This window comes from Aulonocara stuartgranti, assembly GCF_965226115.1.
Source record: "Aulonocara stuartgranti genome assembly, chromosome: 15".
In the NCBI taxonomy this organism is placed as follows: Eukaryota; Metazoa; Chordata; class Actinopteri; order Cichliformes; family Cichlidae; genus Aulonocara; species Aulonocara stuartgranti.
Window position 1 is genome coordinate 35,093,263 of NC_138951.1, and position 15,767 is coordinate 35,109,029.

Consider the following 15,767-nt stretch of genomic DNA (forward strand, 5'->3'; position numbering starts at 1 on the left):
TAAAAATTTCATTCATTCATCATTGCAACCTGATAAGTTTTTACCAAAACTTTGTCAAAAAGGTTTAACTGATCCAAGTTGTCAGGCAGGGGTTGGTTGACTAGAATTGCTGTATTTGACTGCAATAAACTGGACAAGAGAATATTGTGTGCAATGACTTTTTTTTCCCTTTTTTTACCTTATTTTATCTTGAAGAGGGTTAGTGGGATTTATATCACATTAAATGTAATTTTAATCTAATGTTACAACAGCTATTTTCAAACAAAGATGCAGCATGTTTATATTTGAGGAAATTAAGAGTCATATCACATTAATATAATTTTATTTGTCTCACCTCTAATTCTTCATCTGATGCTACTTTCATGGTCATCGACACAAAATCATGCAGGTATCTCCTGAAAAATTCTTTCTTCATTTTTTCATTCACATTTTCTGCCATGTAAGTGCCAAGTGGAGTTTTCAAGAACAAATCATGGAAATAACCACAAGAATAATCTACAAAAAAGGCTGAGAAGGCCACAAATGTGTTTAAGAAACATAAAGGGCAATACCTGGACACAATATATTTAATAATTTGTTTGTGTAGTATATTTACCTTGATGTCTTGACTGTCTTGTTTGCATCATCAGCCCATCTAGAAGGTCTTTGATCCACCAACTGAAAGGCATGTGGCAGTGCATAGTGTGGTGGCCTGTGATATGGCTTTGCACCATGAATACTCTAGAGAAGGGAGGCAAGTTAAAATTTCAGATTATAAAAGATGCTATAATTCACTTAAATTTTAATGCCTTTCCATGTGCCAGAAAATGAACCACTTCACCCCAAAAGAATGGAACATCAGTTTTAAGACTTATTGTCTTTGTTCAGTGTCTTTTTCAGATTAAAAACAATATAAATGAAATTAAACAATTTGCCCTAAATATGTCTTAACTATATAACCAAGTGATACCTACTTGTTTTCCACCCTCACATACGGCACACTGAGCATCTCTTTGTTCCCAAAAATCTCAAGCCAGAGGTTCCTGATATCTTCCTCATCATCCCGGAGAAGGTCCATATTAGAATCTCGGTCAGTGATTGAGACTAAGTAGGCTAGAAGTGGAGTGACAACTGCTTGGACTTTCCTCCACAATGTGTGTCTGAAATAAATATTCATGCAATTTTCTTAAATCCAGGCTGATATCTACTGATACCTACTCAAAGTTAGAGATGAAATGGGTAACAATCAAATCTGGAGTGATAATAATCACCAATGAACATCTTGCAGTTGTATACATTTAACACCAGAAATATATTTTAATAAATAGGGAGTAAATGGATTGAATTGAATTTTACTAGTAAATCATAATAATAGAAAATAGTACAGAAACTTACAGGAATGTCCCTCCTTCTTGTAGAGCACTGACATTAGATGCCTCATTCAGGACCCAGCTTTTTGAATTATGCATGTTGACCTCGTAGTCCTTTAACAGTGAGTGAAGACGCTTCCTCATAATTGTTGCAAACAATCCTTAAAAGTAAAATTATTTTGTGTCATTTTTTGGTAAACCGTATTTTGGCTGCAATTTCACTCTGCATAACACTGGCCTGATGTTAAAAGATCATCTTCACTGACTTATTTTCTAACCTTCAGTATCGTTTCCATTCAGAAGAATCAGCAGATTTTCAACTCTCTTAGTGCTGAATTCACCACTGTCCACTTCATCTCTCAGCATACTCACTGCACTCTGGACACAACTTCTCACTAGATCTGTAGTATCAAGCACATCTGCCAAAACCTGAAAAGACAGATAGGATGATAAAGTGGGGCAGAACATTGGGTGATTAGATTTGAGGTCCAAAAGAGACGGGGAGAAAGAAATTACCAGGTATAAAACCTTTAGGCGGAAGAGATAAGTGGTTCTTGTTAGATTTGTATTGTTGATTGTCATTTATGCTTAGAAATATCTACTCATATATGCTTAGAGTTGTATAATCAATGTCATGTTGGTAGAGGGTTGATCCATAGTGATCTGCAAAGACTTGTGTGCATTCCAGAGTGTTCTGGCATTCACACCCACGTCCTGAGAGCATGGGAGAGGTTGTACCTTCTGTTATTGTTTTGTGGTAGGATAAACATATCTATATCTGTTTTAGTCTAAGTGCCTTTTGTTTAGATGAACTGCTGGACTTCCTAACCAGCAGGTTTAGGGAAGTCGTTTATCGGGTCACACTCTGACCCCCCCCCCCCCCCCCCCCCCCCCCCCCCCACACACACACACATACTTACACAACGCACAGGCAAGGTACTCTTTGTTTGTATGTATACGTCATATGTTAATGAACCTATGTATACAGTGGGGCAAAAAAGTATTTAGTCAGCCACCGATTGTGCAAGTTCCCCCACTTAAAATGATGACAGAGGTCAGTAATTTGCACCAGAGGTACACTTCAACTGTGAGAGACAGAATGTGAAAAAAAAATCCATGAATCCACATGGTAGGATTTGTAAAGAATTTATTCGTAAATCAGGGTGGAAAATAAGTATTTGGTCAATAACAAAAATACAACTCAATACTTTGTAACATAACCTTTGTTGGCAATAACAGAGGTCAAACGTTTACTATAGGTCTTTACCAGGTTTGCACACACAGTAGCTGGTATTTTGGCCCATTCCTCCATGCAGATCTTCTCGAGAGCAGTGATGTTTTGGGGCTGTCGCCGAGCAACACGGACTTTCAACTCCCACCACAGATTTTCTATGGGGTTGAGGTCTGGAGACTGGCTAGGCCACTCCAGGACTTTCAAATGCTTCTTACGGAGCCACTCCTTTGTTGCCCGGGCGGTGTGTTTTGGATCATTGTCATGTTGGAAGACCCAGCCTCGTTTCATCTTCAAAGTTCTCACTGATGGAAGGAGGTTTTGGCTCAAAATCTCACGATACATGGCCCCATTCATTCTGTCCTTAACACGGATCAGTCGTCCTGTCCCCTTGGCAGAAAAACAGCCCCATAGCATGATGTTTCCACCCCCATGCTTCACAGTAGGTATGGTGTTCTTGGGATGCAACTCAGTATTCTTCTTCCTCCAAACACGACGAGTTGAGTTTATACCAAAAAGTTCTACTTTGGTTTCATCTGACCACATGACATTCCCCCAATCCTCTGCTGTATCATCCATGTGCTCTCTGGCAAACTTCAGACGGGCCTGGACATGCACTGGCTTCAGCAGCGGAACACGTCTGGCACTGCGGGATTTGATTCCCTGCCGTTGTAGTGTGTTACTGATGGTGACCTTTGTTACTTTGGTCCCAGCTCTCTGCAGGTCATTCAGCAGGTCCCCCCGTGTGGTTCTGGGATCTTTGCTCACCATTCTCATGATCATTTTGACCCCACGGGATGAGATCTTGCGTGGAGCCCCAGATCGAGGGAGATTATCAGTGGTCTTGTATGTCATCCATTTTCTGATGATTGCTCCCACAGTTGATTTTTTCACACCAAGCTGCTTGCCTATTGTAGATTCACTCTTCCCAGTCTGGTGCAGGTCTACAATACTTTTCCTGGTGTCCTTCGAAAGCTCTTTGGTCTTGGCCAACATCAATGACACGACAGTGAATGAGTGGAAACAGAGGGCTTAAATACACAGACTGATGAGGATGATAATGAGAGGCCGGTGAGTACACAGCTGAACATAATCTGGCTAATGACACGAGACGAGCTGACACAGGAAAAGCAGGAAGTGAGAACATGGAAGTGGCAAAATAAACTGAACATGAACAAAACTGAAAACACTGGGTCACCGACCCAGGAACCCTGACACGTATACGAGAATCATAAAGAGCTCTAAGTGGTGTTCAATGCTTTTTGCTGTGTAGTTGAATAGTCTTGAACGTTCCAGCGAATAGGTTTAAGCTACAAACCTATCAGTTCTTCCCTTTGTCTTCTGCGAGATGAGTAGTTCAAAAGATTGGATCTTAGAGTTCACGGTTGGAAATTCCAGCAGTTTTTTGCTCATTTTTGCTGTAATAAGGCATCCACATCCTCACCTCCAACCTCTCTCCTCTCAAAGATCAGAATAAAGTCAGCATTAGCTCATAGTAGGTTGAGTAATTCAATTGATTTGATTCTGCATTAAAAAAAGACTAAACTGCGGAATTTTCCTTTGTAACCCTTCATTAAGCAGTAAAGCTAAAAGACCCTGAGTATTTATCCACATTAGTATAAATAGCTCACACTATTGCTCCAGGCTTTTAAAACTAACAGACCGTTGGTGCTTAGTATTCCAAGCCACCAAACTAAAAGCCATCATATTCCAAGCGCACTGATCTAAACAGGAGCTGCTGTTAACGGGTGTGGCTGAGGAATGACCTGCAAGGCTACTCAGAGACAAGGGTCCCTCAGAGATAAGCAAGGTAGACATCCAAATGGCTTAGAGACAGTTACAACTGGGTGAATCCCCTCACCCATCGGCTCTGTCTAAGCTCTGCATTGGCTACTGGGTAATACCAGTGATGGGAATAACGGCGTTACAAGTAATGCTGTTACTTTTTTCAGTAACGAGTAATCTAACTAATTACTATTCCTATTGTTACAACGCCGTTACAGTTACTAACAAGAAAATGCGGTCCATTACTATTTTTCAACAAACAGACGGAAGCTGTCTTCAGCTTACCGCATCTTATATCAGTTGCACGGAAGTAGCTGACTACGTAAGTAATCTGGACGCTACAGCTTTAAGCAGCTGCGCGCGTTCCCGCTGACGGTAATCACAATCACTGTCTAGCACAACACCTGTAGCTAAGGGAGCAAAACAATCGCATGAGTGCTGCTGTTTGACTGAGGAAGAATAAAATAGTTGTGGTAAGCCAATCACGCGACCACTTAAAGACAAAGCAACAAGGTGATATATACCAGTTTTTAAATTGTGTTGATAGGCCACGTAAAACCAGAGTCATGATAAACAATATATACGCGCCGTTTTTTCCTCAATATGTCTGTGAAGGTTCTCAGTCATCCAGGTCATCGTAGTCAAAAGAGCTTGTAAAGAAAAGCGTCTGGACTTCTTTAAGTTACTTGAAGACGTTTGATGAAGATGACATAGATGAAGGGTAATTTTTATCATTGGACTGAAATCAAGTTGCTCATTTGATGAATGTAAAGGCTTACCAGTAGTTCTTGTCAGACGGAAGAACATCGTTTTTATGGTTTATTTTTTTTCAGATAACCCATCCGAGAAGACAATAGTTTTGTCACGTTTCCTACAGCGCTAGCAAGCACTCTCTGCTTATTAGCATGAAAAAAAAAACAACAAAAAAAACATGGGAAGTTTTAGGAGTGACGGCGAGAGAGAGAAAGCGAGAGAGAAAGACGGCAGAAAAAGAGAGAGAGCGAGTTTTGAGATGTGAGAGATTTGTGACGTTTAGCGTGTTTGGAGTGTGTAATTAATGTCTTGTCTTGTGTAGTTAGTGTGTAGTGTTGTGGATAGTTTTGTGTTGTGTGTCAGAACAATGAGGCGCCTGCTGTCGCCAGGTAGAAACAGGAGTGATACACCTGCTGCCGTCAGATCTGCAGGTATCAGGCTGTGACGTTCTCCTTTATAGTGGACAGAAATTATTATTTTGGAGTGGCACAAATAATTTGTGTGGCATCTTATTTTATGCAGAACAGCTAATTGTTCTGTAAATAGTTTGAAATGGTTATTTAAAAAATCAAGGTAAAAGGTAAATGGACGCAAATAACTTTGTTGTTTGCAAAACTTGTACATATGATTTTAAAATTGACAATTTATATTTGCATTTAAAGTTATGAAATATGATTCATTAAACATGTTTGTGGTTGTTACAGTAAAAAAATATAACTTTTTCTACTGATTTTATGTTTTTTGTCTGATTTTAGATCAATTGTGTTAATACAGTATGTTAAAATCAAAAGATAACTGTAAATTCAGACACGTGAGGTTGTGCTGAAAAGGATGATACTGAACAAGGCAAGTAATGAATTACTTTTAGAATATTGTAACTTAGTTACTAACTCAGTTACTTTTTTGAAGAAGTAACTAGTAACTATAATTAATTACTTTTTCAAAGTAACTTGCCCAACACTGGGTAATACTCATAGAATCATATTAGTTAAATAAAGAGCCGACCCAGGCTGTATTGGGGTGCTGGTCCCACAATCAACAACCGGAGTAAAGGTGAAAGTGACAACAAATGCTAAATCTACTCATTGAACACCGGTGAGTAAACTGTACTTTGGCTATGTGGAAATATAGATGCTCTGTTCTTCAAGGTTAAGAATATATGTTGGAAATAGCACTTACAGTAGAGTCAGATTTTTGTGTCACACCAGTGTAGTCTCCTGTCTTCATGGCTTGGAAAGAAAGAGAATTATGTTTTTTTTTTTTGTTTTTTGCTGTGGTTGTTTTGTTTATTAATATGTAAAATATTCTGGAGAAAAAAAGATTTGATGAATTACCAGCAGGTGGATCTTTAAAAAGGTCACTTATGCGTAGCTTTTTAAGGGAAAGAATATCAGAAACAAACTCCTTTGATCTTCTAAGATCATCAATGTGAACAGATATCCAAGGACCTAAAAATTCAGATTAAGAAAAACACATACAAGTTTTACATACTTCACTTACTAAAATTGTGCCCTCCCTCTGTGTGTGTGTGTGTGTGTGTGTGTGTGGTAGGACTAACCGCCTTGAAACCCAACATAGGAAGTCCCACCCTCCATTCGAGGTAGTTTGAAGACAAAGTACACATATGTCTTTGTGTCGTCCGTAGGATCATACTTGTTTATTTCATTGAAGCATGAATACCTTTAAAAGCCAAACAAGACGTAAAAAGAAAGAAATAAGATATGTTTCCTTAAGGTTACAAGGTTATATAAAAGTAAGTCATTATGAGATGATCTTCCTGCTCACTTGGCTGAGGAAAGAATATTCCGTCTGTGGAAACTTTCATCATACTCTGCTTGAATAATGAGCACTTTGTCTGTATGTGTTGAGCCCAGAAATTCCCTAGTGTTGAGACATAGACATCATGTTATATAGTAATAAAGTGAATGATAACTAAACAATATGTTGATTCATATCTCTCTCTCTTTCTTTGTGTCTATATACATACATACATATATATATATACATACATACATATATACATACATACATACATACATACATACATACATACATTTAAAATCACCAATTACCTTAACCTCATGCATGTCTATGGGAAGAGAACAGTGTACAGGGTGGGCCATTCATATGGATACACCGTAATAACATGGGAATTGTTGGTGATATTAAAGTCCTGTTTGTGGCACATTAGTATATTTGAGGGGGCAAACTCCTCCAGATGGGTGGTGACCATGGTGGCCATTTAGAAGTCGGCCATCTTGGATACAACTTTTGTTTTTTCAAGACACCCAATGAGACCACCCATCTCCCATGCTACAGTTAGCAAACTGCTTGCTAAGTTTCGTGAAACTGGTTCAGTGTTGGGTTTGCCAAAATGTGGACGCAAGAAGACTGTCACCAATGAAGAAACATCAGTGGCTGTCCTAGCTTCATTCAGCAAGAGCCCACAGCGTAGCACTCACCGCATGTCACTGGAGAGTGGCATTAGTCGAACATCCCTTCGGCAGATATTAGCTACTCACAAATGGCACCCTTACAAACTCCAGCTACTGCATCATCTCAATGAGGATGATGCAGATCGGCGCACAGAATTTGCAGAATGGGCAAAACAAAAATTGGAACAGGACCTTCAGTTCACGCAGAAGATTTTGTTCAGTGATGAGGGAAACTTTTATGTGAATGGTGAAGTTAAGAAACTAAACCACCGCTATTGGTCTGACACTAACCCACATTGGATGGATCCCTCCTGGTACATTCCCTAAGTTTTTCCAGCAAGATGGTGCACCACCACATTATGGGTGCCAGGTCCGAGCATTCCTAGATGAACAGTTTCCTGGAAAGTGGATTGGTCGTCGTGGGCCAGTTGAATGGCCCACAAGGTCTCCCGATCTGACCCACAAGGTCTCCCGATCTGACCCCCTTAGACTTTTATCTTGGGATCACCTGAAAGTAATTGTCTACGGTGTGAAGATTCGAGATGTGCAGCACCTGAAACTACAGATACTGGATTCCTGTGCTGGCATTTCTCCTGCGGTGTTGCTATCAGTGTGTGAAGAGTGGGAGAAGAGGGTTGCATTGACAATCCAACACAATGGGCAGCACATTGAACACATTTTATAAGTGGTCAGAAACTTGTAAATAACTCATGAAAGAATTAAGTTACGTCGAAACCAAGCACACCATTGTTTTTCTTGTAACATTACCAATAAGTTTGATGTGTCACATGGCCCTCTTCCTATTGAAAAAACAAAAGTTGTATCCAAGATGGCCAACTTCTAGATTACCAACTTCTAAATGGCCGCCATGGTCACCACCCATGTTGAGGAGTTTGCCCCCTCACATATACTAATGTGCCACAAACAAGACTTTAATTTCACCAACCATTCCCATGTTATTACGGTGTATCCATATAAATGGCCCACCCTGTACTTGGAGAAAACACATGCAGACATATGGAGAACATGCAAATGCCACACAGAAAGGCCCCTGAATTCAAACCCAGGTCTTTCTTGCTTTAAGGCAACAGTGTTAACCACATCACCACACAATGCCACTCCCAGCAGGTGATCAGTTTCATTAAAATGAACACCAGCAGATGATTTATTTATTCATATTATGAATGCATACCTGATTTTCTTGAGGAAAGAGTACTCAGTATCAAACTGCTGCAGTGATAGCATCTGTAAAACATCTATCTTTATCTGGCTCTGCAGCTGTTGAGTATCTGTTGCAGTGAGCAGCCTGGAAAAGGTTGTAACCTTGAGAATAGAAAAGAACCAAGAATGACAAAATATTAATCTGTTTCTTGTTTGCCAACAGAAAAGTCCAGCCATATTTTTGGGGTGTGTTTTTCACACATCATTGATGTGTCATTTATTATGTGTTCCACAAACGGCTTGGTATTGTTTATATACCTGTCATTACACAAAAGATATTCTCAATTTCTTTTCTTTTCATTTGAAATCCGTTAGGAAACTTTAACAGGCTTTTAATAATGTCAAATAAAAACTATACTAAAACCTAACCTAACCAATATACTGATTAACTCAGCACTTTCCAATGGGATAAAAAAAAGCCAAATCAAACTTATAAGTCTAATTAGAAATTTGTCACACGTTAATAGCATATCTGGTAAACATTACTTGTAAAATAAAATCTTTTATATAACTATGAAGGCCTGACACCAAAAACCAACACATGCCATTGATGATGGTTAATATTTTCTTTTGAAACTGAAAATTACAGCAATATTATTGGGCCTAGATATTGAAGGCATATTTTACATACCTGGTTTTAATAATAAGGTTATGCAGTTGCTGTATAATACAAAACACAAATGCAAAACTAAAAATAATTACCTCAGTGAATAAGAAGTGTGACTGTTCAGGCTGCTGGGTGTGATACACAATGTAGTCTCCCAGTGAACTGTGCATTGCTTCTTTAACAAACTCTTGCATTAAATGCTCTCGTTCCTCATCAGGCAGTTTGGATTTTTCCAAACGAACCACTGAGTCCAGAGTGGCACAGTTGAGCAGAATGTCTTTGGCTTTGTTCAGAGTGACCTGAGCATCAGTCTCAGTACTCTCACACTCTGTTACTTGCATGACCACAGAGGAACAAGTGTCTGAGTGATAGCCGATGAACACATCACTTGGATCATACTCCTTTTCTGAGGAGTAACTACTTAAGGAGACAAAATCATTAACCCATTCCTCCAGTAGTATGGCAATCATCTTCTGTTCCTCTGTGAGGACAGTGTTGATGTCAAGGTAGTGTTTCTCCAATCTGTTAATGAGTGGTATTGGAAACTGCTCATAAACTACTTCCTTTTCTTCAATGACTATGAGCCTGAAGTTTTGGTGAACTCTGCATTTCACACGATGTGTTCCTAATCCAAGATCAACATAATTTTGACCTCCGAGGGTCACATAGTGCTGATTTAGAGCATCATACAGACTTTCATACAGATTTTGAAGGTTGAGAAGCACAACTGTCTGTCCTGTCTCCATGCACACTTTGACACGGTTTATGTTCCTGCAAATCTGTGTGTATTCCTGATCTTTTGGGAAACTCGACCCAAAGATTATCTCTGGGCAGATTTGATGAGAGCAGAATATCTTTTGGAGAATCTGAAGAGCAGCAAAGTTTTTTGTGAGTACTAAAAGGTAACGACTTTCCTCCATTTTGGAAGCTGGACAGATGCTTTGCTCAACCATATCAATAGTTGTGATATTAGTATTGGAAAAGTCAGTTCCGACTTCTCTGCTGAATATGTCAATTACATCAACATCATCTTTTCCGCTAAAGTTTCGCAGGACTGCTCCGGTGATCTGATCTGCAGTAGGAGGTTCATTAGACATTTTGGTAATTGAAAATAACATTTTTATCAGACTGTAGAAATCTCGCAGACCAAAAAATCCTTTGCTTTTATCACATACTGTCATATATGCTTTTGCTAAAGGTTGGAACAGGTGACTGATCTTTTCAAGAACATGTTGCTCAGAGGAACAGATTCCTCTGGCACTTTTGATGAGCTCTTGCTTATTTAAATCTCCACGGGACACAAAAATTCCACGATTCATCTTGGCAGGATCCAGTGCCCAGTTGGAAATTCCAATGAACCCAACCCTTTTATGAGGTTTTGGCTCATCATCAACGCAACCCTCTTCCAGTAATGGGTGCAGTGCTTTCAGTGGCATTTTCGGGGAATCCTCAGCCAATCCAATCTCATCAAGAACAACTACTGAAATATATTCATCCAGGTTTTTGCTTTCTTGAAAGCGGGCACATTGCTTGAATGTATTGATGATTCCTTCAGGAGTTGAATGAGGGCTACACTGGAAAGACACCAGATGTATTTGCTTCAGCTTTTTGTAGAGGTCAGAATGTGATGTAGGACCCTGCATTGCATCTGCAACTAGAGTTTTAGATAGTGATTTGGAGCTTCCTGGTTTTCCAACAATAAACAGGGGAATTCTCAGCTCAATGCAGACCACCATCATGAAAAAGTTTTCTTTCAAAGCCTCATTTCTGGCTATTGTCTCAGCCATGGGTACACCACTGAGCAGGAGGTCCTGCATGAGTTGAATTTCCTGCATTATTCTCTGTGGTTTATACTCATCAGGAAGAATTTGGCTGATAGTTTTCAGATATTTGTTTTTGCTCTCCAAACAGGACTGATAGCACACTCCAGTAGCCATCAAGAGTGACCAGATTACTCTGTCACTAACAGGTGAAAGTGGTTCGTTGCTTTTTCCCTTCTGAGGTTGCTGTTGAAACAAGGCTTTTAGAGCTTCAGCAAACATTGGGTGATTATTGTGGAACCACAGAAATACTTGCATGCAACGTTCAACATCTCTCAGACTGACAAAGCTGCATTCATCTTTCCTCTCCCTCATGAACTTTTGCGATGCCGATAACACTTTAATTATTGTTCGGATATTGCTCATGTCAATCGCGCTGGCCTTCACCTGTCTTTGTACTATTTGTTCAATGTACATTTGCTCTGTTGTGTCACTGAGTTGTCCAAAATCCCAAACCAGAGGTATCATGCTGGGTGGTAACACATGAACACGATACACAAGCTGGCGGAGAGGGATGGAGCCAAGTCTGTCTTCAGTCTCCTCAGCCCGAACCCGGTAGCCCAGTCCTGATGCTTCCAGCTGCTTGATCATTTGGTCTGTATGTTTTCTGTAAGGGTTGCATGCTGCAATTATCTGTAAGCCTGTATTAGAGCCAAGCTCTTCTCCCTGCACTGAATTATCACAAAGGACCTCCTTGATGCTATTAACAGCTTCTGTGGTGTTTGCTTCATCAAAGAAAAGAACTGAGTCAAGCTCATGATTCTCTTTATTGGTCCTTGCAAGAGTTTCAGCTTCCTTCACTTTCTCATAAATCATTTCTGACGTAGTTCCTCCATGAACTTTGACCAGTTTCATGTTTTCTGCTGGTGCTCCACATCTTCTTAGTTCACACATAAATTTTATGAGCCTTGTTTTGCCACATCCTGTCTCCCCCATTATGATGACAGGAATGCCACACCTGAATCTCATATGAATTGCCATCATTTTGAGGATATTGTCGGTGGTCAGTTCATATGTTACATCAGGATCTGTTGGCCACTTGACGCCAAGAACATTGCACAGATGCTCAATCTTCTCAGCTCTAGAAAGCTGATTAAAGTCTATGTTAAAAGGAACTCTCTGAAGTTTTAAGCCATTGTACAGCCTTTGACTCATGATATTCTTCTTTATCACTTCCTCTGTCAAAGGATTTACTGCATCAACCCCTTTCTGGCCATTGGGCCTAAGGTGAAATCCAATGAATGTCATGGACATGTGGTCATCATTAAAAAAGATGTATGGATGTGGCTCTGATTCCCACCTTTTTCTAATGAGGAATGGAGCTAAGTCTTTTTCTTTTAGTCCACTGATGTCAACGTGTTGCCTCCCTGGGCTCTGGTCAATGATGCATAGTGATGGTGTTGCAAAGTCTTTAGACATCAAGATCATGAACTCAACCACAAAGTTTTTGAATCCACAAAGAGTGTCTCCAACCAACTCAAATTTGCAGAAATCCGAATTCTCACAGTCTTTCAACTGAAGATTAAGAAACCAGATAAAGTTACGCAGCTCTGCCCATGATGGATCAGTTATACCACAATAGCTTAAGAGTATCTGAAGACACTTTGCATGAGTCCCTTCAATGCCTCGGTAAGTAAAGTTGTCAAGACTGTCATTGTTGTGAAAACGTGTGAGGTACTGGTATGGTCTTTGATAAGCTTCACTCCTGAAACATTCATCATCCATGAGGGGGTTATCACAGGCTATGGTTGGATTTTGTTCTTTCTGCATTTCCAAAGCCAAAACCTCTTTTGGTGGACGGCAAAACACCTTTGGGAAAACATCCAAGAATCCAAAGTTTTCGTTTTTTACCTGCAAGTATATAAAATAAAGTTTAGAATAAGCAACTCTATTATAAACTATATCATTCTCTCCTCCAATCATATATTCAGCAAATACCTGTTAAGTTAGGGAAAAATTAATTGAACCCCTAATGTTTTGTAAGTTTGCCCACTAACAAAAACCATAAAATAAGTGCCTGGAGTTCCTTTGGTTTGGAGCTCCATGCAAGATCTCACTTCGTGGACTTTCAATGATAATGATAATGATGTGGAACCAGCCCAGAACTTCTCAGGAGGATCTTGCCAATGAGCTCAAGGCAGATGGGACCATAGTCACCAGGAAAAGAGTTGGTAACACACTACACCATGAAGGACTGAAATCCTGAGGTGCCCACAAGGTCCCCGTGCTCAAGAAACCACATGCAAAGGCCCGTTTGAAGTTTGCTACTGAACATCTCAGTGATTCAGAGGATGGCTGGGTGAAAGTGCTTTTTTTATTTAAAAATCTTTTATCGAAATTTTTTATCGAAAATCTGTAGAAGAAACTGCAGGTTCGAGTTGCCAAACAACAGTCATGAAGCGTTAATGACTTGGTGAGGTTCTGCAAAGTGGAGTGTGACAAAATCCCCCCCGAATTGTGTGCAAAACTTGGCCAACTACAAGACATGTCTGACCTCTGTGATTGCCAAAAAAGGTTTTGCCACCAAGTACTAAAGCACATTTTGTAAAGGAATCAAATACTTATTTCCTTCAAGAAAATGCTAATTAATTCACAACTCTTTTGACATGCATTTTTCTGGAGTTTGTTGTTATTGTTCTGTCTCTCACTGTTGAAATAAACCTAGAATTGAAATAATAGACTGATGAGTTTTTTTTAGTGGGCAAACTTAATTTTTTCCCGGATGTTGGAGTTTAAAATGATTAAATAAAGCTGTTTTTATTATTTTATATACATAACGCAATGTGCTCATAAACGAGTTGGCGCTCCGTGTTTTGATGGTCAAAATCCTCGCCCAGCGGTATGTCTGGGCTGAAATATTGAGAATTAATGTAGTAGCGCAGAGGGTCTTTTTTGCTGCATGCTTGCAAGTCACAGTAGATAATAGAAGGATATTCTCTGGGCCAAAGGGAGTCCCGAACTAGATATATAGGATCAGTAGTAGTAGGGTACTATTAAAATGATCAAGGCTAGGCAGGGGGGTGTTTTTCTTTTCTCAAGCAGATAAAGAGGTCGGGAGTGAGCGGGTGAGTGAAGAGGAGGTCAAATAGAGACACCAGCATGGTTCCAGAAAGAAGACAGTCATAATAATATTGTGTTATTGTTGGGGTATAAAAACCTGTACAGCCCAATCCAGGGTCATCCTGTGAAGATAGATGGCTGTGTTCACAGAAAGTTTCAGCGCTGTAAACTTGTAATTCTAATTGCCGAAGCAAATTAAATCTTTTTAAAAGACAGATATTTCTCCTGTAACTTCCTTCTGAAGAAATTGAACCTGACACTGACTGTATGTCATAATTTACCAGTTACAATATTTCCTTCCTGCAGCTGAAACTAAACGCTAAAAGTCTGGCATTATGTACTTGAATATTGTGCTAATTATTTAAAAATCTGCTTTATCAAAATTTTTCATTTAAAAGGACACGATAATAAAATCCCTAAATTAAACCAACAAAATTATGTAGTAGTATTTCATATGATAAACACTGCTCAAAAAGTAAAATTTCCACATACCAATCTGGTGGTCTGATCATTTGTGGGTTCTAGTAATTCAATGATATACCAGTGGTTCTGGCTGCAGTGCCACATCTGTCCATCTGAATCCATCAGGTACCGCAAAAAGAAAAAGTTGAATATAAATTCATCCAGGCCTTTTTTCACCTGGAAAATCAAAATTAAAATTCTGTTACTGAATAAACAAAATTATGACCAAAATTATTTTATGTGTGTGCAAATGAATGCAGCTTCACTGTAAATGCATTAGAACAGACATTTTAAGAAATGTGAGTTTGCTAACGGCAAAAAAGGTCAGCTCACGCCACAAGAGAGAAGACTGATGCAAAATGTAGAATTTTTAACAAGACTTGGAAGAAAGAAAACCTCACTGCCCATTTAGCAGTTAACCTTTGTCAAGGTAGGGTAGCAGCTAAAACAACAACCTACAGCTGCTGCAGGCCTACTTTTCACTGTGCAGGTTTGACAGCTAATGGCTGATATCAGCAAACAACGGAAGTTTTGAGCACACATCGCAGAAACATCTTTGCACCCAGATATTGTGATTCTTCAGAGATCTCTAAACAGCTCTTAACACCGGGAGTTTCCCTGGGAAGACCTGTAGAAGTAGACTGCAGTGGCTTCAGTGGCTAGTCTCTCCACAGAGCTTATCTGCTAGGCATGAGTGGACCATTTAGAACAGGGGTTGGCAACCTTTCTGATGATGAGTGCCATCTAAAATTTCCTCAGAAGTCAATGCGCCATATGATTGCATTAGCAATAAATTTAATAACGCTCTATATTAACAGTTACACACTATATAGAACAACTTTATAGAATTATATTTGTTCGCAGATGTTGGCAGCTATCAGCAAATAGTTATCAGCTATTTCGAAACAAAAAAAAAGACACTTTTTATCCATAACAAGAACTCCATAACAGCAAAGGAACTGTACAACAGAAAATGCAAGTGCTATTTATGGTCTCCTCACAACAATGATAAAAAAAAACAAAAACTGGGCCATTGTGGCATGT

General features: G+C 39.4%; 1 protein-coding gene across 1 annotated transcript in view; it reads right to left on the reverse strand.

Annotated features, from left to right (window-relative positions):
* LOC309688663 (E3 ubiquitin-protein ligase rnf213-alpha-like) overlaps positions 1–15,767 on the reverse strand; it is a gene marked incomplete at both ends in the record, with an annotated part of 113,477 nt that overhangs the window by 57,476 nt on the left and 40,234 nt on the right. Inside the window, 12 exons of the mRNA XM_082504534.1 lie at positions 335–495; positions 596–720; positions 954–1,139; positions 1,375–1,510; positions 1,628–1,778; positions 6,298–6,347; positions 6,453–6,566; positions 6,677–6,798; positions 6,904–6,999; positions 8,746–8,876; positions 9,477–13,052; positions 14,754–14,900. Coding sequence (XP_082360660.1) covers positions 335–495; positions 596–720; positions 954–1,139; positions 1,375–1,510; positions 1,628–1,778; positions 6,298–6,347; positions 6,453–6,566; positions 6,677–6,798; positions 6,904–6,999; positions 8,746–8,876; positions 9,477–13,052; positions 14,754–14,900 — 4,995 coding nt within the window. The remainder of the gene's footprint in view (positions 1–334; positions 496–595; positions 721–953; positions 1,140–1,374; positions 1,511–1,627; positions 1,779–6,297; positions 6,348–6,452; positions 6,567–6,676; positions 6,799–6,903; positions 7,000–8,745; positions 8,877–9,476; positions 13,053–14,753; positions 14,901–15,767) is intronic.